The sequence below is a fragment of the Channa argus genome, chromosome 23, assembly GCF_033026475.1.
Source record: "Channa argus isolate prfri chromosome 23, Channa argus male v1.0, whole genome shotgun sequence".
NCBI classification, from domain to species: domain Eukaryota; kingdom Metazoa; phylum Chordata; class Actinopteri; order Anabantiformes; family Channidae; genus Channa; species Channa argus.
This window is the reverse complement of record NC_090219.1, coordinates 8,864,310-8,887,532: the sequence shown is the minus strand read 5'-3', so window position 1 is coordinate 8,887,532 and position 23,223 is coordinate 8,864,310. Positions and strand designations below refer to the sequence as shown.

The window sequence follows — 23,223 nt, the reverse complement described above, 5'->3', positions numbered from 1 at the left end:
TAATATGGTGAGTAAACTACTGTCACACGCAGAAACATTTCTTTATGAAACATTTTAACGATGTTTGAGGTGTATTTATAGCGGAGTAGAACACGTCAGTTTAGCTAAAGCTAGCGTAACCTAGCTTGCCTATTTTTAATATTAATTTAAATGAAAGAAAGGCTACACGGACCCAGGGTCAAATACTAATCATCAGTGTGGCGAGGAAAGTGTTTTGGGAAATATTTGCTTCCATTTCAGACGAACGTTGTATGAACTTGATACAAACTTACAGCGTCAAGTTTAAAAAGAAGGGGAAAAAAGCCAAACACAACCGTTAACTGTTTTGCAGTCTTTATTTTATGAATGAAAAATGAAAAACGGTTCAATTCTAACTACTTAAACTTTCAGTTTGGTTATACAGATTTGGCCAAAAACTAACGTTGTGCAGGAGTTGGTCAAACTTGAACCTGTCCCTGTGGACGTGTGTGCAGACTCAGCAGCAGGGGTTGGACAGTTTGGGGGATAAGTGTCCTTTTAGACATGTAGCCAGAGGGAGTTGGGCCTTGAACCACCAACCCTGCGGTCCATGGACGACTACTTTACCCACTGAGTCACTGCTGCCCCTAAGTTCAGTGGCCGGCTTCATTTCATAAATCCACAACCCCATTAAACACCCACGAAGACGAAATGAAACAAGGCAAACCGTGAATGGCAAAGTTAGTAGATACAGCACTGAATATCATCTAAACGTTTTTTTTTTTTTGTCTCATTTAATATATTGTAGACAGACAATGCACCGACGTCTAACAACCCCCTTATCTTAGAAATCAGATTCCTAAGGATTTGTAAGAATATGTTGAACAAAAACAAACCAAACAAAAAAGGTCCCCTGAGGAAGTATCTGGGGACGGCTTCTGCTGGCGTGCTCAGTCACTCAGCTGGGCTTGATGCTCCCTCCGCCTTCACAGCGTCCACTAGAAAACTGAGCTCGTTGCACAGAGTCTCATAGCGGTAGGCCATGCGAATTTGTGCCACGTTTGTCCTTCGAATTTCATTACCCTCTGGTCCCTCCTGTAGGTAGTTGGGACCAATGAAGTGTTTCTTCTCCTATGGGTAAAAAAAAATGTTGAAAAGAGGTTTAGAGTATATGTAGAACAGATGGGAAGGTGACGGGGGTCTCTGTACAGTAGATAGGAGTACACAGATGTCATTATGGTACAGTACTTTAGTTACACTGTTGACACCTTTTAGTGGACAAGCTGTCCACATACTTTTGTGTGGCCCCACTGAGTCAATTTCATGTTTGTTTGTATGCCAAAAGAATTCTTGATGCCATTTAGAAATAATATCATTATTACATACTTTGTACATCAAAGAGCACTGACAGCTTTATTTCTCCAACTGAAGATGTTTTTCTCATGCACTTTTCATTTTAAATTCTCTAATATTTAATGGTATTGGTATTATTCACTCAGGGACACATACTCCCTTAGGCATGTGTCCAAGACCAGTTTTGTCTTGGAAAGTTGACAACCCCGTTATGAGTCTTTTGTTGATAGTTGCTGAATTGGTCATTTTAACAGCCCGTAAGTTTAATCTTAATTCAGTCTTATCAACCTCTAATAGGAGTAAAGGGGGATGATAAGCAATGTAAAAAGGAGGTAATATCACAGATTCCCTTTCCTCTGTTGTCACTCTACTGAAGTCTATACCTAAAGCAAAGTTATATCTACTTGTGCATCCATCTGAGCAAAAAGTGCTTCTCTTTACCTGATGTGAGAGGCTGCTCTGCAGCACACTGTTCCTGGCTATCTCACATAGATCGCAAGTGCTCAGCTTCCACAGCTGGGCTGCAATGGCATACTCCTCCATCAGTGCTTCCTAAAAAAAGATCAGTGGAACATATCATAAATTCCTACAAGAATATTTTAGGTGTAATGTTCATTTTAGGATTAGATATGTATGTTTGTATGTATGTTGCAGATATGTATGTTTAATTTGGTTATATATGCCCTAATATTAAAGCTAAATCAAGAGCAGTCTGCCATAATTATGTTTGTTTTTTCAACCATTTAATGCACAAAAATTGGAAGAAAATATACTTTCTTAGGTTCTAGTTATTCAAAAAGATTTACTGCTTCTCTTTTGTGATGTGTTCTACTGTACGAGTTGTATTTAGACATCAGACTCTCGATCAGGTAAAACCGGTCTACACTTTTTTGTAGACCAAATAATATATTGCCAAATGTAGCAATTAAATGTTGCATTATTCATCTGGTTCTCACCTTGGTATAGTGGAACTGCATAGGGTCATCAGTGGACAGTGATACACACAGGCCTTTGTGTAGAAACTCTTGTAGAGGATTCTTGGAGTACTGCAGGAACAGGCTGTTATTGCTCAGTGGGGACATAGCAATTGGAACCTGGGCCAGGTAGTACAGGTACTGCAACACTGGACTCTGTGGAGGAGAAGGTGTTGACCGTACAGTAGTGAGTGGTAGAGAATAATATAGATTTTAAGGTTTACTCAGTCAACTTCGTGAGAACATCGTGGATGTTCTTACAGTACAAATACTGTAAACCAGAAGTGATTTTACGTTGTTTTAAATAAACTGAAAAACTGTACAATCAGTTACCTACCTTAAACATGGAAAATAGGGCCACCATAAAGACTTACAAGTGCCACCGCAAACATATGTCTTTATAAGTCAAAATGACTATTTCCAAGCTCTTAATAGATTATATACTCCGTTTTCTGTGTGAAGGTGAAAACACCTCAACATTTAGGCTAGTTCTAAGTCCGTGGAGTGGGAGTCTTCAAGTATTGTTTGAGTTTATTCAGTCATTAACTGTGGCCTGCACTTCATTCTCATGCACCTTTTTGAGATTAAGTCCGTGGGAGATGTTGTCAGCTGTGAGGAACGCCGAGACAAGGTGGGTGATGGAGCCGGCCTCACCACAGTGAGGACGAAACTGAAAGGTATTGAGTCCTCGCTCTCTGGGGAGAGACAAACAGTGATACTGTGTACTACAAGAACTGTCAGGTGCTTTTTAGGAGGTTAAGTGCAAACATGCAGGACTTACTTGCGCAGGTTGTTTAGCACCATGGTATTGGCGTACATGTAGAACAGGTAGTAGGTGTAGGGTGGGTTTTCGTCTGATGTCCACTCTTCAGGTTTTGGGCTTTTGTAAGAAAACATGTGGTCGCTGTGTTTGGACTCATCATCCACACTGTCAAATCCTGTCACCTGCATAATAATGTACACAATCATAGGTTCAACAATACATAGTTTAACTTAATCTTTTGCTGACACCCGATGTGGCTGCTATTATTTTAATGCATTAGACTCCACCAATATTGAAAGAACTTACATATTTTAACAACACGTGTACTGCTTTGTGCTTTTGTGGATTGACTGTGGCCTCAAAGAGGGGGAGGAAAATGTTCTCCAGAATCTTAGCGAAGTTTGGTACTAATTTCTTTGTCCTGAAAATGTCACTGCAAGAAAAAAGGAATCAAATCAACTCATCTTCCCATACAAACAACAAAAACCGTAGCAGTCCTTTGCTTATTCAGAACATCGTATTGAGTAAATAAATTATTATTCCTAACTTCAAGTTACACAAAAACTCTTCTCTAAGTGTACAAATTCAGAACCCCAAATTTTCCAACACTGACAAGAAAACTCAAGCACCCGCAACTGTGAGTCAAACAAAAACAAAATGAGACACTAGGAATTTATAATGAACCAAGCTCATTTTCCTTGCATGCTAATACAATATTGCCCGTGGCCTCATCAATGTATTCTGCTTTTAGTGAACACATACTAGATCCTGGGAACTTGAATCATCCATCTCATGTTGGGTGAGTAGAGCTTTTGCTGGATAAACCAGTTTGCCAGGTTCTCCCACTCTGAGGCAGAACGTCCGTAAATCGACAGACGAGGCTCAGCATGTTGGTACTTGCTTTCCTCCAGTCCGTTAGCCACTTCCTGAAAAAAGCCAAATCACATGAAGTCTATCATGAGTTTTGATAAAGCAGAAGTGACCAAGAACAAATGATCACAATTTTTTTTTTTTTTTTTTTTTTTACATTTTATTATTCAGGTCATTCAAGTGATATTAGCACTTTAACATATACTATACCTTGATGAGACGTGCAAAGTATTCTCCTTTGATGTAGTTGTCTGATTTCAAGTAAATCTCTCGCAGTTCACTGGCTCCTACAGGGTTGTATTTGGAGTTGAACTTGTCAAACCGATGAAATGTTTGTCTTCCCTAGGAGAGTAAGTTGTGAGAGGAGGGTAAACTTTGTGCACTAATGATGATTCTCATTCCTACAAAGTAACTGTGTTGAATATTTTCATATTACACATTAAAAGGGCCTTTGCATTGAACATAGTAAATAACTGCATAACACTATATGAGATGCATAAACACTCATAATTGCATCCTTGTGTTAATGAGATCACGACAGTAAAATGGGCTATAATTATTTTAAAAACAACAGATTAATACTTCATAGGCACTCAAAATCATATGACTGAAGTGTTTATTAAAGGAAATTTTCTAGGAAATTATAAAAAGTAAGGTTGATGAAGGTGGTAGTATAACAGTGATAGACAATGATCATTGATGGACAGTGATCTGGAAATTTAAAAAGTTTGATTTCTTTGTCCTTACAGCATGCACATCCAGGGAATCAACAGTGAGGTCATACGGGTCCATTTGGAGCTTGCTGAAGACTTCCTTGAGTGTGATCTTCTGACTGCCCTTCTCCACGACCACACGATCTGCGTCTGTCTGGTATGTGGTTTGTATAAATTTCAGCAGATGCTTCTGGCTCATGCAAGCGGCTGCATGTATATGTGTGTCCACCTGTGTTTGACATTAAGTTAACAGTGACAATGAGCACGACTGTGTTGGACAAGTTACAATAATGCAAAAAACTTAGCTTTACACTGGGACAAAAGTAACTTCAGGATTTCTTGCTAAAATTTGCACAATAGGCACCATTGACTGTTTTACCATCTTTATATTTCTTTAAGTTGTTATTCTGCTTGTTTAATTGGCCTGATATATTGCTCATACCATCTCAAATATTGGCTGATTTCGTTGCATTTATAATTATTGAGCATTGTTTTTGACTCAAGTAATATAGAACCTATGCTCAGTGTTCTTGTAACAGCTCACCCTTTTCACCTCTACTAATATACAGAGCAGGCATGGGATGGAGGGGCACTGTAGCAAGGATTAAAATTAGGTTTGGCTTTACTAAAGCTGTTTCTGATGGTTTTAAAAATCTGCTGCGATTGGCTCAGATGTTGTTTCACTGGATCACCTGGATACATCAGTAATCTGCATACTTGGCTGGATAGAATAGTACAGACCAACCTTTCTGACATTGTAGAAGTCCCTGTGTGGAACACTTTTCAGCTCTTTTAGCTCTGCCATTTCATTCATCATTTCATGAAGGTGGAATTTAGATGCCAAGAAGTTCAGTCTTCTGTGACAGTAGGTTTTCCTGTGAAATAGGACAACATTGTATAATATTAACTACTGCTGCTATTGCCTTGCTAACTAGTTATTTAGTTGAGCTTCATTTGCATTGTGCAATAAATCATTTAAAAACTGTCCCTTTCAGCTTTGGTGGTTAAGAATTCAAATATGTTTGTATATTTACGTTGGGCCATCAGCTATCATGGCGAGGACGTGGCTCAGGTCTATGGCAAAGGTCTCGAGGTCAGGGTAAGGTAGGCTGTGGGGCTGGTCTTGTTTCAGAGCCTCTGCATTGTTGTAAACATAAACTATACCATCCTTCATCTGCAGCTTGTAGTTTAGATCCTCAGGAATACCCTCCATGGAGTATGGGTCCTCCCCTTCACGAGGGCAAGGCCAAATGTCTACAGATGTTCAAATAAATAAAACTGCAAATGAGGAACAGTCATTGAAGATGTAGACAATGCTTTAGAATAAGTTCTGCAGCATTTGCGATTTTAAAACGTGTTAAGTACTGTTCATTTGCAATATCGATTTAAAAACGATTCAGTTCTTGATCAGATTCAATTCCTTGAAAAGAATAATTTTATTTTCAACACAATCTCCAGAATGCATAAGTAATGGTGTTTGGTTTATGTTCTGTTTACAGTTGAGGGAAAGGGTAGAGAATCTGAAAGGTTGCTCTTCTCTGACAAAATGCAAAGTCACATAACTTTTGACAAATCATTTAAGTCTATATTTATAGCTTAAATTAGTTAATTTGGTCATGCACCCTGTTTCAGTGTCAACTGTTTAGTAATGGGTCTGTTGTGTGTTTATACTAAACAAGCTGCTTTTTGCCCATTGCTGTTCACGAAAGAAACTTTAAAACTAACGAAAGGCTGTTGTTCTTCTCTTTGGAGCCAAAATGGCTTATGGTGTCTGCTAAGAATGTCTTTGAACTCCGAATCTAAAGACATGTACGTCTGTTCTGACTTGTGTGATTTGTACAATATGACTGTCCTAACCTCCTAAACACCTAATGTCCTAAAAATAACTTGGCATAGTGTAGTCACTTTGTTAGTCAAATAAATACCCTCTGCAATGGTTAATTATAATGGTAAAACAATGACCTTAGTTTTCTAATACAGAGGAAACTGTTTAGAACGATACTCATTACACATTGGTCATATATAAGATGGCCCTTTTCTCTAACCCTTGTTGTGTTATGGATTGTACTCTGCAGAAGCTTTTCCAAGCTGGTTCCTATCACTAGTCCAGAATAGACCGACTGAGCTTGGTGGACCCTTTGTTTATACCAACAGTATTGCAAATTAAGAAAGGTCTTAAAAATAACCACATAGAGTAGTTAATAAACATGTAACTACATTACCACACTGTCAGACAAATACACATACACTAGAGAAATTAATTATTTTTGTTGCAGTAGCTGTTTAATTATTTATTTTTTTTCATTTTAGCATTTTTGTTATTGCAGTCACCATTGGCATCGTGGCATTGTATCTATTTTGGTGGGCATTTTTTAGACTCTTGTTTTTTCTATGCTTGTTTCTGCGTTGCCTGAATTGCTTAACATTGAATGTGAGGACCATCTAGACTGACGGCATTCGTCATTATTTCAGCTAAACTTGACAGCCATAACTTGTGTCCTTTTCCATATGCAGGCCAGAGAGTTTAACTCTAGTGGTGTGGTGTTCATGAATTTGCCGGCTCTAAGAGCCGATTCTTTGTGGCAAACAAGAAGAGGGAGAGCCGAATTTTTAGATGCTCCTTCTCAGCTCTACTGAGAATACATGCAGACCGGGGGACTTTATTTTGATGGGAACAGCATAGAGCCATCCCTTTTAAGGGATCTGAACTCCTATCACTATTTAACTCAGTTACCACCTTACATTGGGCTTTTGTTTCCTACACCAAAAAGTGCAATAAAGAATGTGAAGTTATATCATACTGTATTAAATTTGGAGGAACGCAGAGGGAACTTGTAAGGTAAGTCTGTTTACCTGTGGCTGCTAAAGTGGTTAGAAGGGTTCCTACATGTGGTTGAGTGCAAAAGTTTGCATCCCCGTATTTTGAAATGGCAAAAACATTTGCACTAATAGTTTTCATCAATTTACTATACATTTTTTGATCATGACAATTTGTTATTTATAATGAAAAAAGAACATTTGTAGTAGCTGACTGTCCAATATTATGATGTTAGGTTTAGTTTTAAGTTTGCATCCCCTTCGATGCCTTTTCAGTGTAAGGGGGTGCAGACGTATCCTGAACCTTAGCAAAATACTAATTCACCTTTAGCTAATACGATGCTCCTTCATCATTAAAAGTAACAAAAATGGTCTATGAGTGTATAAAAGTAAAATAATGCAAATTATATTGGTAGTTTCTATCTCCCTTGATAAATTTAAAAAATGCATTTTTATATGTGTACTAGCTTATAGGGCATTAAATATTGGTATTAATCTATTAGCAATATTGTACTAAAGTTTATTTATGTAAGTATGTAAGGAAGCATTATGTAAATACCCATACCTGGCAAGATTTCATCCCCCTCCTGCCACTTTTCATTGTTGGCATTGCGGAGGAATTGGGCAGTGGTCCTGGGGAAGCGGTGGTAGGCCAGCCTTGCATATTTCTCTCTGATAAGCAGCGCGTTAAGAAGACTCTTGGCTGCCTGCTCATAATCATCAACTGTGACCTGTAAATGTCATGAAAACATTTTCACTCTTTAAATACCTCACCTTTTACTTTCTTAAAGTAATCTTTGACATCAAATATTTTAGTTTAGTATTGCCCTACAATTGTCATTCAGTAAAACTAGTACAAATGGTTAATGATGAGCCATATGACAGCCATATTTGAGATCAGATCTCAAGCAATAATGACTTTTAAAATGTTTTGTATGTTGAAAGTGTTATAATGCCTAATAGACAGAGGATAAACAAGAAGTATATTAACCCCACTTTGATTTCTGGTTTTGAAATTATCTGTACGGCCTCATTGGACTTGAATTCTTCATCTGCTCTTTGGATGTTCAGCCATTTGTTTTAGTAATGATAAACAGTTACGAATGAAAGTTTACATATTCTTATCACGGCATGACTGTCATGGCATATTGGGCTTTAAATTATCTCTTTGAGCTACACATAGAATCATCTGAGGTTAAAATATTTTTAATTGATGTTGTATGTGTTTACTAACTGTTTTAATGTGCTTTGGGACACGACAAATTTCAGAAACCTATTCTGATAAAGTGAACTCAAATTTGGATGAGGATTAGATTTAGGTGTTCTTGTCTCTCTGATACAGATGACAATATGTGCAAAAGTTCAATCAAAACCATTTAGAGGTTAAACTGGGCAGAATATTTCACCTGCCAGAGATCAGCTGAGCCTATTCTATTGATCTATTCTTCATATATAGGCTAGTTGTGTATCTGTGCTAATTCTGTTTACCCCCGCACAGTAATCTCCACTGATGGTAACTCTTTGGTATTCTGGAAAGCTTTCAGGGAAACAAGTTGTAGATGTGGCTGGAGTGAGTTGGGAATCCACAGACGAGGTCAGTTCACCACCGACTGGTATCTGCAGAGATATTGACTGCGAACGCTTCAATATGAAACTCTTCTTCCTAGTGGCACATGAGAGAGCAACCATTACTCTGCTGGCAAAAGTTTATCTTAAAAATCTTTTGTCAAAAAGATGGAATTTGTTGTATGTTGCTGGTTAAAACTTATGATGAAAACACTGCAGAAAGAAGCAAATTTTCTTCTATACCTTTGAGTAGACTCCTGGGACAACTGCTCTGCCATCTCCCTCTGGAGCGCCCTCTCTCTGTCTTCATGCAAACCAATGGGACAGTCTTCTGGCACAGTAAATAGTGCTATTGCATTCTTGGTGCTTTCCTCCTTCAGAGCTGAGGCATATACTCGCTGTGCTAGCTGACATACTTTCTCATCCATCTCAGTCATTGACATTCTCTGGAATAGTCGTGGCATTTCTGAAGGAGGAAGATTCGGTTTAAAGTAAATTACATTTTTCAGGTTTAGAATACTGTATAAAAATGGTAAATTCTACTACTGGTCCACATAAACTTTTTTTTTTTTTTAATCTGGTCCTGTTCAAAGATTTAATCATATGATTTGTTATATATCCATCCTCATGATATAGAGAAATTATGACTAAAACAGCTACTTTCTCATAGCAGTCACTTTCAGTAGTTACTAAAGCAGTACCTTTGTTAGGGCTTATTGGAAACAATAGTTATCAGTTTTGACAATAGCAGTTTTGATAAAAATCAGCAACTTGCCAGCATGCTGTACTTCATCTCATAAATTTGAGGAAACATAGCAGCAATTGGAGAAATAACAGTATGGTAATGATGACTGTAAATAAAATACTTGGAACAGAGACATGAGACCTACAAATAAGAGTTTGAGGTTGGGCTGGTTGAGGTTAATGCATGCACTTGGCACATTTTGCACTAACTCGTATTCTCGCATAAGTTAACACATCTTGAGTGGCTAAATTGTGTTTCAGTGTTGGCTACACGTCAGTGAAGTTACAATGAGCACAGTCAAACACTGTCCTGGGTAACCTAGTCTAAACACTATTGACTAATAATTTTACTTTTTGATTTTGCTGCATTTCCCCATGGTAATGTTTTTTAGCTTAAAATGTAGTTTTCTACAAATTTTAGTTTGCAGAAGTTTTGCAGAAACTCTTAACTAAATACTTCCAGGAACAGTAAGTAAACATATCCAGGAAGTCCATGATTTCCTCCCCCTAGTTTTTGCTGTAAAAGGAAAGTGAATGTTGAAGCTTTTCTTTTTGTTAGACGTACATTATTAGTGAAAAGTCCTTCTGGTTCACAAGACCTTTTGGTGGGAACTCAGGCATGTATGTTTGTTTTGACCCAATTCTCTTACATACCCACAGCATGAACCATGGCTCTATTTTAGAACCATAGAGCCTGTGAATTCATGTTTTGATCAGTCAGATGAAGGACAGAGCAGTTGTTTGTTTTAAATAGCTTTGCCTGCTTGCTCAATCCCCCTCAGTGTGAAAACGTATGTTGCTGTCCAACATCCCATCAGTGTTGGAGGTGTTTGTCTAATCTGATCACAATGTCTCACCATGTCACTGTCACGTTGCAGTGAGTTTAGGTCACTGGGCCAGTACCAATAAAGGTAAATAAATCCGCAAGTGCTAGAAATTAAGTAACATATAATCAAAGTACTGGAGTACTGGTGAATTGGCCATTAAGTCACAAAACCTGTGTGCCACAGGCATTAAGTCAACTTCAATAACTGGTTATTTTTACCATATGGCATCTGTGTCACTAAAGTGTTATCATCAGTAGAGGAAGCTATGCTTGTGTCTTACCTTCTGTAGTGATATGGGCCATGTTTGAATCTTTGAATCTCTGTTGAGCCGAGTATTTCAGCTTACATACGATTTTCTCTCCTAGACTCCGTAGCTCAACTTTGGCTCCACTATGTTTATACTCTTTTAAGTCTTAAAGAACACGTTCTGTTTAAAAAAAAAACAAAAAAAACAAAACCTCTTGACACTGCCAAGATTTTCCTCTTGTTTTGTCTCTGTTTCTTTTCGGATCTGAGATGTTTGTCTGCTTGCAGTTGCCACAGTGAGGCTTTGCTCTGCTGTCTATGTGGTCTGGTGCCTGCATGTATAATGCAGCTGCTATTTGTTTCTGTCTTGAGTGTCCCTTTCTCTCTATTTTAGGGTGTTGAGAGTATCATGGCAACAGGGGCTGCTAATCCAAGGTGCTATGTCACAACTGACGGCCTAAATGTGAATGTCTGTCGGAGAGATGGAGCAATAGGGGAGTAGTGAAATAGCATGGTTTTCTTGGTAATATTGAATCACTTGGGTAAATTGAGCGTTAACTATAGATTTAACTGCTGACTGCGCATTCAGAGACCAAATAGTCAGTTTACTCCAAAAATGGTAAACAATTGCAGGGTAGTTTGAATTTGCTCTTTATAAGAATCCATTCATCAAAAGTAAATCTATTACTTTATTAGGCTACTATAAAATATGCTAGTAGTCAAATGAACCTAGTTGAGAATATGTAAGGGTCTGCATTCTACCAATTGACTTTATATTCACCCACTCCACTGTCATCTGAGATGGTATCCTCCATCTTCTAAATGACAACACTGCACACCAAGGTATGCAGCATTGGCTAAAGCAGGAATAGTTGGACAACAAGCACGTCAGGGACTTGAGGACCAGTTTTCAGAGTATTTGCTCTAGAGAATGCCCTCTCATCAATTTCAGGAGTTAATTCTCCCAATTACTGTTTCATTAATGTGAATAAGGTCGTTAAGCATGTTTTTCTAATTCTTGAAGCTGCACCTTCATTTTTTTTTGTACCTAGTAGCTCCTGAAAATAAGGGGTGTCATATTAAAAAGAATACTAATATAACATACACCGTCCCATCCCAAAGTATTGGAGAAGTGAGGTATGCTTGTGTTTGCTAAACACTAAAGACATTTGTATATAAGATCAAAAGATAAATATGAGACGAACCATCATCATTTCAGCTTTTATTTTCTGGTTTTCGAATCTAGATGTACAACATCTAGATATGAGGCAGTGCATATGTAAGGGACTCTTCACATTTAAAGGACGTTTTCATTGATTTTGAACTTATTAAGACATCAAACTGCACTGTGGCTGTTATGTAATGCAGTGAAAACATTTCAGGAGAAAACAGGCTAAACCTGTTTATGTAGGTGGCACAGAATTAGTGATCTAGGTTTTTGTTACTTTTTTCATGCCATGCTTTGAATCACTTCCTTACTGTGAATCAAACTGTGAATGTGGTAAATTAGCGTAGACATGTAAAAAAAGAAGAAAAACATGTTAAATTTGAAATCTGCTGATAATATGAATATGAATTAAAATAAATTCAAACTGATGTTTTTGCTGTTCTAGTATTTAAACTAAAGTAAACTGAACTGTTTACTGATGTAAAACCTACTGCTGATTCCCAGAGGTGCATAAAAAAAGCATGGGTGATCTATATTTTTGTAGTGTCCCTGAATGCAACTCACTTACAAGATACAAGATAGATTTTCAGCTTTTACAAATTAGATTCAGACACTGTTCAACCTAATGTGCTACAGCTTCTGGTGGACACTGAGACAGTCAGATAATTTTCATGTTAATGTGTGTGTTCAAACTCTGAGGAGTTAATTCAGTTGTGGAGGCTGTTTTTTGTGCTGCTGTTGAATTGTAGTGAAGACAGGAGATTTTGTTATGTAGCTAGAACTCACTGAAATATTTAATAGTTTTTAAACATGCATTTGCCAGGTAATTATTCAATCCGAAATCAGTTTCTACTCTAGCGGGTATAACCATTTGTTATGCTCTTATGCTCTGCAGACGTAGATAAAAAGAAAAAAAAAAGGAAAAAAAGAAAAACATGTTAAATTTGCTGATAATATGAATATTACTTAAAATAAATTCAAACTGATATTTTTGCTGTTCTAGTATTTAAACTAAAGTAAACTGAACTGTTTACTGATGTAGATTCCACTACATTCCTTTAACTTGAATGCTACAAGCTCTTGCTTTAATTATACTGTGGAGAGACTTAATATCGGTCTGTAAAACACAGATTACCAGTTAAGAAAGTTATTTTGGGGGGAGGAATAATGCCCTGCAGTGCATACTGATGAATTTACATTTTTATTATAATCTTTTATTTTAATTTTATTGGAATTTATATTTTTATTTATAATCTGAAGATTAATCCATTAATAGAAAACATTATCAATTGAATTATCAACAAACAAAAACAAACATTAGGTGCAGTCCTAATAAGTTCTATATGAACGTTTATTCCAAATAAAGTGTTGTTTACTCACCTTTCCCAAAGCTAGGTGTGGACTGCTGCTTACGCAGGGGTGTGTCTCTTCTCTTCATTTTGACCTGTTTTGACATCGGAGAAACAAAGCTTTAATTGACACTGGTGTCAACACAATTTAGCGTTGTAATATTATTATTATATAGAGTATATATAGAGTGTGAGGTCTGTAGAACATCAACTGGATTAATTTCTGTTGAACTAGCTTTTTTTCCATAGAGGGTTCATTTCATCTCTCTTTCTGAATAGTAAAAAATAAACACTTTTTTATCATTCATCAGTCCTTAACCAGTGAAATTTTGATAGTGATACCTAGGATTAATATTAGCTCTAGTTCTTGAATACTAATAAAGTAGTGTTTGTTTCACTTTGATTTATAGTTTTAAGGTTGTCACATTTTACTGCCAATTTATTACAGAGGTTGGCTGAACTTATGGAATTGATGGTACTGAAGATGTGAGAAGCTTCAGATTGTGGGGACAAAAGGAAAGAATTGCTGGACCACAATGCAAAGTTTCCTGATATAACTTATTTATGTGCATGAGTTGCAGCAGTGTTCCGTTACCAAAATGCAGTTAAAAATTCTGAGACTTTGAATAACCCTTGTCCACACACACCTTTATTATAGGCCTGATGGAGGGTTGGCAGAGTTTGAAAATAATTTGCTTGAATCCTATATTTACAAGGTAAGGTGAAATAGTTAGAATGGTGACAATGCTACCATATATTTATAATTGAGAACATTGTCTGTGGTGCCATTGTACTGGTTTGGATTATATTAGGGTGAGTTTTGCAGTGCTGCAGGTTTTGCTTTGTATAATCCATAATACTTATTGTGAAATTAACACCCAGACTGGGTGGTGGAGGACCAGTTCCACTACTGCGACTTATTTGCGAATAAATAGAGGCTGATCCACTCTCCACCCAATCCTGCCCCTCCTTGCTCTGATCCAGCTCTGCTTTTCTCTGTACGCACTACAATGCTCTGCACAGCTCTTCAGTTATGCATTGTTATCAAATTAAAATAAAGACAATGGTACAGAATAGGATACACACACATTGCCATGATAGCTGAATGCAACGTCACTGTGGCTGACACCTCAGAGAGACACTCTCTTCTGTGCTCTCCCCCATGCAGACATCATTTTTTATTCACTTTTTCAAAGTAAGAATACAACACACCACTATGCCTGATGATGCACTTAAGTTTAGCAAATGGACATTTGATATGTTAAGATTTATATTTGAATATTTAATGTAAACCTTGGATATCTGGCATGCTGTATTTAGGAACAAGGTGATAAGTTTGTAAGTAAGTTTGTAAGTCATGTCCCCCAGTTTCTACGGTGACTTCCAAAGCTAGTCGGGCCTCAATCTGTTTGAAAAATGTATATAGGTCATAAAAACAAACTTTGAAAAAAAAAAAAGTACAACTAGGCTTTACTTTAAAAGGCATCTCATGACTTGTCACATTTCTGGGTGAAATGTCTGCCCAAAAAGTTCTTGCCTTATAAAAGATTTTACTGTTTGTCAATTTTCATTGTTTAGGACCCTGATGCCTTACAGCTGGCAGTTTATAAAACTTGTCAAATTAAACAAATTATGGTATTATATTGATTTATATTATGGCTGAGTTTATTTGTTAACAATTTACCTAAGTTCAGAGAAGTTACTTTGCAAGATACTTCCTTGTTTTGTTGTTGCTACACTTATGACTTGGTAAAAAAGACTAGGCACATTTAATATGCAAACTTTACAGTTTGTCACAGTGATAACGGTTCATTTACTGTATGGGTAAATAATAGTGCAATACAAAGTGACTTTCTCCTAGTATCAGCAGCAGTGTTTACATTTGGCACGTGGCTGTTAATGAAATGTCTTAACAAATATTTAATAATCACCACAAAATTTGTTAAGATATCCTCAGTGTCCACATAACGAATCATGAGATAATTATGCTGTTATCATGAGACAATGGCATGAAAAAAGATAACAGCATCCATGGCTATTCTTGATCGCTAAATATGTTTCCCAGAACAAAAGTTTCACAAAAAGCCATGAGTAGAATCTGCAAAAAGAAAGGAATTCCCTAAACCTAACTTTTTCTAACTTGCTAAATTTATAAGGTATATACACACAAAGGTTCTGTGTTGTTAAAACAGAATAGTTAAAAAACGCTGCAGCGGAAGTTATGTGACAGCCAGACACACACACATTATCAGGATAAACGTTTGTTGGTTATTTTTAATTTTGGTATAATCTAGAAAACTACTAATGGCTACCTAGATGTATCTGAATTTGGTGTAAAAATACCTGTATGGAAATAATATGTATACAGTACAAAAAATGTGGTAGTTACACTTTAACTAGTAATGCTTTGCATAAACAGTTTGTAAGGAACAGGTTTTTTTTTCCTAGTCAATTTAGTATTTATCATCAAAACAGCCACCTCAAACGTGAAATTTTCCAAAATATATTCAACATTGCCTTTTAAAATATACATTTTAAGCCCATCCCAACTTTACTTTATGCCTTTGGGGTATTTATAGTATCTGTTGTACCTAACCTGGCTTGTCCTTGTGGTGAAAACAGCTCATAAATGCGCCTGCATGAAAACGAATGGAATGTACTGTATGGACTCCACAGAAAATAAAAGCTAAACCTAAAGAGATGAAAACCTGTCAACTTTTGGTGCAAGTATGCAGTTTTTACAGCAATTTTTCTAAACTGTCACTAAACTGCAAACACAGTTATACCTCTAGATCCATGACAATCTGTAAAAAAATAAAGTGCTTTAAAATGCACATTGTTATGGTACAATAACAGATCTGTGTCAACAAAATGCAGCTGTCACATTCCTACCCACTGATGACCACCATAAAAAGTGAGGGAAGTGCTTGAAAGAATCCAAGAGTGACTAAAATATGTGACTATAGATAAAGAAGCTTAAGACTACAAAAAGTTCAGCCTAAAAATTCAGAGCATTCTTAGAGCAACAGTGTACTTACTGTTTGCAGGGTTGTGCACAATGTTAACGCCACTTGAGACTGCACAAACTCTTTTTAGGCTTTACAGGATAGAAGACAAGTTCAGCCAGAGAAGCCTCTACTAACATGGAGACAACCAGCTTTACTCTTTAACAACCAGTGTATCTGCGGTTGCTCAAAATGAGTTTCAGGAAGTGATTTGCATCAGTGTTGCTCAGCTTAAGCTGTAGAGGAAGTATAAGACGAAGTTTGTGCCAGTACACTACAGTTGTTTTTTTTGTTTTTTTTTTTTCTCAACAGCATGGAAACTCTTTTAAGCCACGTCCCTCTTCTTTATTTTTTGTTGATAATGCAGACTAAAAGTAACTGTCACTTTTAGGGGAAGTGATTCCGGAAAAATGTGAACAAAAATGTGCTGTGTTCTATTTATAGATTTAAAAAAAATAATGGTAGAGTTTTCAAATAACAATGACATATAAATGTTTAATTCATTGAAGTTTTTTATTGACCTGTGTGCTGCTGTGGCACAGTCAGAGTCTGAATGAGTCTGAAGTTGGGTCTCATTTAAAGACATGTGGGAGGGAAAGGGGGGGAATAGAGGAAAAAGGCTTAGAAAAGCTTTCTTGAAATTAGTTGTGGCAAAAGTTCCTGTAAATAAATTTTAATAGAAATCAGTAATGCAAAAGTATCTGTGAATTGTTGGGTTAGGGTGATTTTCTAATAGAGTGGCCTTCAGCACCACCATGTGGACAGTAAAAGAAATAGAAAATATAGATAGATACATAGATATATGTAGGATGGATATAGAATGTATTATAGTTTGGTTGAAAAGCTGGTACATTTTAATTGTATATAATCTAAATGTATAATTTTAATAGTATAGTATTATTGGTATGATATTAATTACGAATACTGATAGACCAATGCCAATACCAATGATTTCCAATTGTAATTTTTAAAGAAAACACAAACTAAATGTCTTACCATCAATCCTTTTTATAGTTTTTTATCTTGCGACTAACACACTAAGCTTGACATTTTTGCAGTCGTCCAGTCATTGTGTGAGTGCTCTTTAGTGGGCGAACTATAAACTGAAGGCTCTGTTTCTAAACCGAGCCTCCAATCAACTTTGTGATTGCTTTAATGTCATTTCTTGTTATCCGTAGATGTATACGCAGGTACCAGCTCAGTGGCAAGAAAAAGTGTGCAATTGCTTTGGAGTAACCTGGATTTTGGTATTAAATTGTTGTAAATGTGATCTAATATTCAAGTCCAAAGTATAGAAAATCACAGTTTGCTTATATTAATTAACAGTCAAATAATCTTTTGTTCCTTTCAGCTCAGTACTACTGTATCTCTGGATTGCTGGGCTCAGAGCAGGCCCACCCATGTTGTCTATCTCCTTTACCTCAGGCACCTAGAACTTACTTTGTCTTGTTATTAGAAGTGAATTCTGACGTCTGAATTGTTGCCATTTTAATATATGGATTGATTTAAGGCTACAGGTTAGAATAATCTGCCCCCAAACTTCACTTTGTCAGCTATAAAAATGATTCATGTGGTAACTTGATCCTGTAGAGCTGTAGGCTCTGTTGATGTGCAGTGATGACCAAAAACCTTTTAAAATTACTTCAAACATTAAAAATCAGCTTTTTTGAGTGGCACCATCAGAAGCCAAACCTTAATAAACTGCTTCAGCTGCATTTTTCAAGTGTGCACTGTCCACTCTTGTTTTTTTTTATGCATGCTTCATGCACCTAACCACAACTAACTGCAACCATAGGCATATTGTTAAACTTTAGTCTGTTGTTTTACGTGCATATCTACAGTCATGTGTAGGAGTCAGAGCGTATCCAAAATGCAGAGGGGGAAAGTAATGTATAAGCTATATTCTAACATTAGCTGTACTTAGTAACTACAAGATGCTCATTACATGTCTGCTTATAAACATTTGAAGAGTTTTAGTGTGCAATTCTTTGTGGTTGACAAGTTTAGTCTCTTATTTATTATCACTAAATTGTATTTATATGATTCATAGAGAGACAAAGAAAAACATATTTGCATTATACGTATATCAACCGTAAGCTTCCCCGCTCTCTAAAGATCTGCCCATACGGTTGACTACTAATATTCTCTGTCGTCCACATCATTGTTATTTCAAAGGTGCTGTTCAGTAGCAGCTAGATGTGGTTGTGTTTCCAAAAAGACCATTCAGCTCAACAATCCTGAGGTAACCATTAAAATATCAACAACCCAATGAATCCACAGAGTTTATATGCTTGACACTTTAAGCCAGTTAGTAAAAACTTACTAAGCCTTTTGGATGAGAGGTGAAACATCTTGCCAGCAAGCCCTGTTGCCACTATACAATACGTGTTTGTTAGTAATACAGTAATGTGTGTTAAAATAGATTTAGTCCACTATTGTAACTTAGCTATAAATATTGGACCATATTTTATGTCAGACCAAAGAATTGTCTTTACAGTCTTTTGTCTGCAGTAATCTAATATCAGCCCAGTAGATCACAACTCTCTACTTCTGATTACATATAGGTATATAGATGTCAGGATGACTACAATACAGTATATTCTAGTAAATTGTTCAGTTCAGTTCTTTGTCTTTATAATCCACAATCTACTTATTCCAGGGTGTTAATGTTTAAATAAAAATAACAGATTTATCATTTCAGTGGATAGTTCTACAGCTGCCTTTTTTTTTTTTTTCCTTTCGGCTTATCCCGTGAGTTCAGGGTCACCAGAGCGGATCATTGTTCGCATGTTGATTTTGGCACAGTTTTTACGCCAGATGCCCTTCCTGACGCAACCCTCCCCAGTTTCTGCCGGGCTTGGACCGGAGATGGGAATGGGCTGTTAGGGGTTCAGTGTCCTGCCCAGATACACTTTGACATATAGTAGGGACCGGGGATCGAACCACTGACCCTGTGGTCTGACTGCCATACCAACTGAGCCACAGCACTCTGACTATTAGAGTTCAAATTCCATTGTGATAAACATCTCTATTTAGTCTTTATATTCATTGTTGCTATTGTGCAGTAGGGCACATTCCTCCTTCCTCACCATTCATCAAAGCTTGAAATGTCTTTGCCAAAACATAATTTTTTAATTTTGTTCAAATGCCATCATCACAGGGAACATGTTGACCCCAGACTAATTTAATTTCAGTACATGTACATGAGTCACTACAGCTGATAAACAGATATTTTTAGATGGAATGTACACCAATGGTTTGTCATGTTTTGGAATTTTTAAAACTCAAGATTTAATCAAATTCAGTAACACATACCATCATGACGTTTACTGTGCTGCCTGTAAGCCCTCTCTAACGTGCGCCCGTGCGCACACACACACACACACACACACACACACACACACACACACACACACACACACACACACAAGCAGAATATTTGAAATCAGATCACCAAATAACATTGTTGCTTCAGGATTTTTATTGTTTTATTAATTAATCAACTTATATCTAAAACAGGGGCATCGCAGCCAGATGAATTCCACTGCAATTTCTCATGTTTGCAACAAGAGGACAAAAATCATGTTGACCAATACACTTTCAAGTAATTTCAGCAAATTAGTATTAAGTACATTCAAATAAAAACTGATAAATATCAAATTTAAGGGTTTTGAGATGATCTCACTAACATTACCCATAGTAAGTGCATTTAATGAAGCTGCATTAGTTTTTAATTATTCTGCCCTCCGTTTGTTAAATGTAGCCTAATGTAAAGCTAGATGGCAGCACAACACTTGTATTAGCTCATCTTCCTCCTTCCACATCACAAAGACGCTCTCCATCATTTTCCATGGCATCAAGTCCAGATAAACATAAACTGACCCCTTTATTTTTGAATATGACTTCTACCATCTCTAATATGATTAATTTTATGGTGCATGGTCACCAAAAAATCTAAGACAATTGATATACCCATAATTTAGTGATACAATACATCATTCACATGAAGAATACAGGACAAGATAATTATTTTCACTTTAAAGATACATCAAATATTATAGTTAAGTAAAAAATTACATTTAATGTGTATATTTCGCTGTATAAAAATAGTTTTATGTTGAAATGTTTGCTTAAATAAAAGGTAGCTCTATATAGCCTTTATATACAAGTTGGTAATTACATATTTGTAACTGTATAGATTTGGCGTATATTGTATAGATTCCACTTCACAAGCAGTTCACCACATTCAGTTAGCTTTTGGGAGGTTCTGAATGTGATCCAATAATGTCAATTTCTTGAGGGGGGGGGGAGGCTTCTCCATTGTGGCCTCTGCTCCTCTTCAGAATTTGTCTTCCTTCTCAGCTGGCAAGCTCACTTTTGAAGCTGAAGAAGAAATAGACATTCTTGGTAAGTCCCAGAGGTTTGAGTTGAATTCATCTATAAATCACACACGTTCTGACACACTGCAGTTAAACATGCACGCTCAAACTTCTCAGTATCTATTATTTGAATCTTGCTTTAATCCAGTGACTTCAGCTTCCTCTGATGGGCTGTACAGATGTACCAGCTGTTGTTTGTGCATATCTAGTCAAAGTACATCTGTAGAATAAAACCTCTGAGGGACTTATCTTCATCTGTTGTAAGCAACAAACCCCATCAAGGTTTCTCTTCTCCCCTTTCCTGTCTTAGGCCACTGTGCGTGTGCTTTTGTCCATGCGAACTTGCTGTCCAGCTTCGATGCTCCTCCTTTGTGTTCTTGTCTGAAGAGCAAGCTGCAGTGCCTCCAGGAGTGAGCGACGGCGGCGCCCGTAGCCACCTGATCCCATCTTTTCCTTGGGGGCAGTGGCATCTTTTGGCTTGCTATATTCAAACACACCATGGATTAGGTCATGGTATGCACATGTGCCCAGGAGGCATCCGGCTTTTTTTGATGATGCTGACCTTCTGAATCTGATGTGTTGCTCGATGCTGGAAAAGGAAAAGAATATTTGTTCTTCATATACTGACTTTCCAGGGGTTGTTAAATGTGACCTGCTAACACATGTTGACGCGATCTAAATCTATGGTCATTTCATTTGGAATAGTAATACCGGGCAGCGTTGCCAGCACCTGAAAACACTTATTGAACATGGACTGTTTTGGTAACTTAACTGTTAGGAGCCACACCATATACGTAACTGTGATGTCTCAACTGAGACTCCTGCTGTGGACTTTTGTTTCATAATACTGTATAATCCTTTTTCCTTTCCCATGTTACATGTTATATTTCTGTCAGGATCATTTTTCTCTTTGATAACTAAGATTCAGCTTTTTGTTACCTTGGTGGCGATGATGGGATATTTGCATTCTCGTCCTGATGTGTTTCATCATGGATGCCATCGAACTGGTCCTTGGCTGGTACTAAGCTGCTGTGTGGGTCTCTCTTCATATGAACCTGTAACCATAGTTTAAACCTACAACACAAAAACAAGAGATACTGTGACGGTAGGCACTCACGCTGACAGAGACAACAGGAAGGACGATCTTGTTTGCAGAAATTATCATTCATATCAATATAAGCATACCTTGTATGTCTATTGATTTAGAAAAAATGGCATCAAAAAAGACACAATTATGACACAGTCTTTAGTTTGGCACCTAAAAACAATCAAATAAATTTGTTTTTGTAAAATGCTCTGTTAATGTCATATCCAGATAACTGTTCTATATTAGCCACCTGACAGATCCATATTAAAAATGCTTTCTGTTAAAACATTGGACAATTTAGTTACGAAAGTTTAAAAAGGTTTGAATGTCAAATTCATTGTTGTCCTAGAAAATCCAGTATCTGTCACGCTATAGTTGATATTGTCAGCCTAACTGTAATATTTTACACTTTTCAAAAAATTCACTGTCATAATTTGAGATGTTTCTTTTCTGAAGGGCAAACACCTGATTGTAATGTTAGTAAAATGGCTGAGCAAGAAAAATTATTTTTTTCTCTTATTATTGTCAGAGTGCTGGATAATGAGGTAGGTTACCTTTTTTTAAGACTGGAGTTTAACTCCTCCTTGGCACCTTTTACCAGTGGCAGGACCATGGTCAAAAGACAGCAGCAGACGATTGTGTGCAGGAATAATCTCATTTTTGGCAAACTGTAAAGATAAATTTAGAGTTTACCTTCAACTGCTTCCACAAGTGACAACCTTTTGAATAACTCAAAACAGTGGTCAAGAAACTCAGTATGTTGGTTTGCTAATTACAAATGAATAATAATTATTTTGTAAGGCAGGTTATGGAAGTCATATCCATCAATATCCATCAATATCCACATCTATCAATGCACCTAAATAATACAGATCTTTATTCCTCAGTATTCAGATTTGCATCCCACAATTGGCAGGACATTATCACATTGTTTAGCAATCTTTAAAAAATAATCTTAAATCAAAACTGAAAAAGTCACTTACCTCAGTCTTACAATAGGATGCAGAGAATTTCTATGGTGCACAAGTGTGTTGTGTGCTGTTTAGAAGAGTGAGGTGTTCTATCCTTTGCTATAAAGAGCTTATCTTGAGTTGAAGTCTGAAGTTTACACTGCTAAGATCAGAGACTTTATAGTGTGAGGGAGGGAGCTGTACCTGAATGCCAGACCCAGTGGGAGGGACTGTGGGACAGTTCATGTCAACCCCATCTTGCCCCACATGTAGACAGTCAAACCAAAAACATGCAGATGGATTATAATTGAGTCAGCAATCCCCAACATGGCGTGACGGATGCTTATTAGTTGTGAAAATCCTAATTCTGATTTATTACACTTTTTTTTCTGTGTCTTTAATGTTTAGCTTTGCTTTTGCAAATTGGAGACTTTTTAGCAAACCAAGTCAATTT

At 36.9% G+C, this 23,223-nt stretch overlaps 2 protein-coding genes across 5 annotated transcripts; both read right to left on the bottom strand.

Annotated features, from left to right (window-relative positions):
* Positions 1-320: 320 nt before the first annotated feature.
* ampd3b (adenosine monophosphate deaminase 3b) lies at positions 321-16,576 on the bottom strand. Of its 2 annotated transcripts, XM_067492799.1 has the most exons (16): positions 16,387-16,576; positions 13,380-13,443; positions 9,258-9,480; positions 8,937-9,111; positions 8,014-8,179; positions 5,666-5,885; positions 5,377-5,506; positions 4,666-4,860; positions 4,129-4,260; positions 3,811-3,974; positions 3,355-3,481; positions 3,067-3,230; positions 2,860-2,980; positions 2,268-2,441; positions 1,753-1,863; positions 321-1,089 (listed from the first exon to the last, which is right to left on the bottom strand). In XM_067492799.1, the coding sequence occupies exons 2-16, from the start codon at positions 13,435-13,437 to the stop codon at positions 913-915; spliced, it is 2,337 nt and encodes a 778-aa protein (XP_067348900.1). In that variant the 5' UTR covers positions 13,438-13,443; positions 16,387-16,576; the 3' UTR covers positions 321-912. The 2 variants fall into 2 exon arrangements, with proteins under 2 accessions (XP_067348900.1, XP_067348901.1); XM_067492800.1 differs by lacking the exons at positions 13,380-13,443; positions 16,387-16,576 and adding an exon at positions 10,866-11,012.
* A 3,240-nt stretch (positions 16,577-19,816) lies between these two features.
* admb (adrenomedullin b) lies at positions 19,817-22,923 on the bottom strand. 3 transcript variants are annotated; one of them, XM_067492797.1, is made up of 5 exons: positions 22,803-22,923; positions 22,374-22,487; positions 21,672-21,806; positions 21,006-21,321; positions 19,817-20,736 (listed from the first exon to the last, which is right to left on the bottom strand). In XM_067492797.1, exons 2-4 carry the CDS (start codon positions 22,475-22,477, stop codon positions 21,039-21,041), a joined length of 522 nt encoding a protein of 173 aa, XP_067348898.1. In that variant the 5' UTR covers positions 22,478-22,487; positions 22,803-22,923; the 3' UTR covers positions 19,817-20,736; positions 21,006-21,038. The 3 variants fall into 3 exon arrangements, with proteins under 3 accessions (XP_067348898.1, XP_067348899.1, XP_067348897.1); XM_067492798.1 differs by having other exon boundaries at positions 19,817-21,213; positions 21,295-21,321; XM_067492796.1 differs by having other exon boundaries at positions 19,817-21,321.
* Positions 22,924-23,223: the final 300 nt, after the last annotated feature.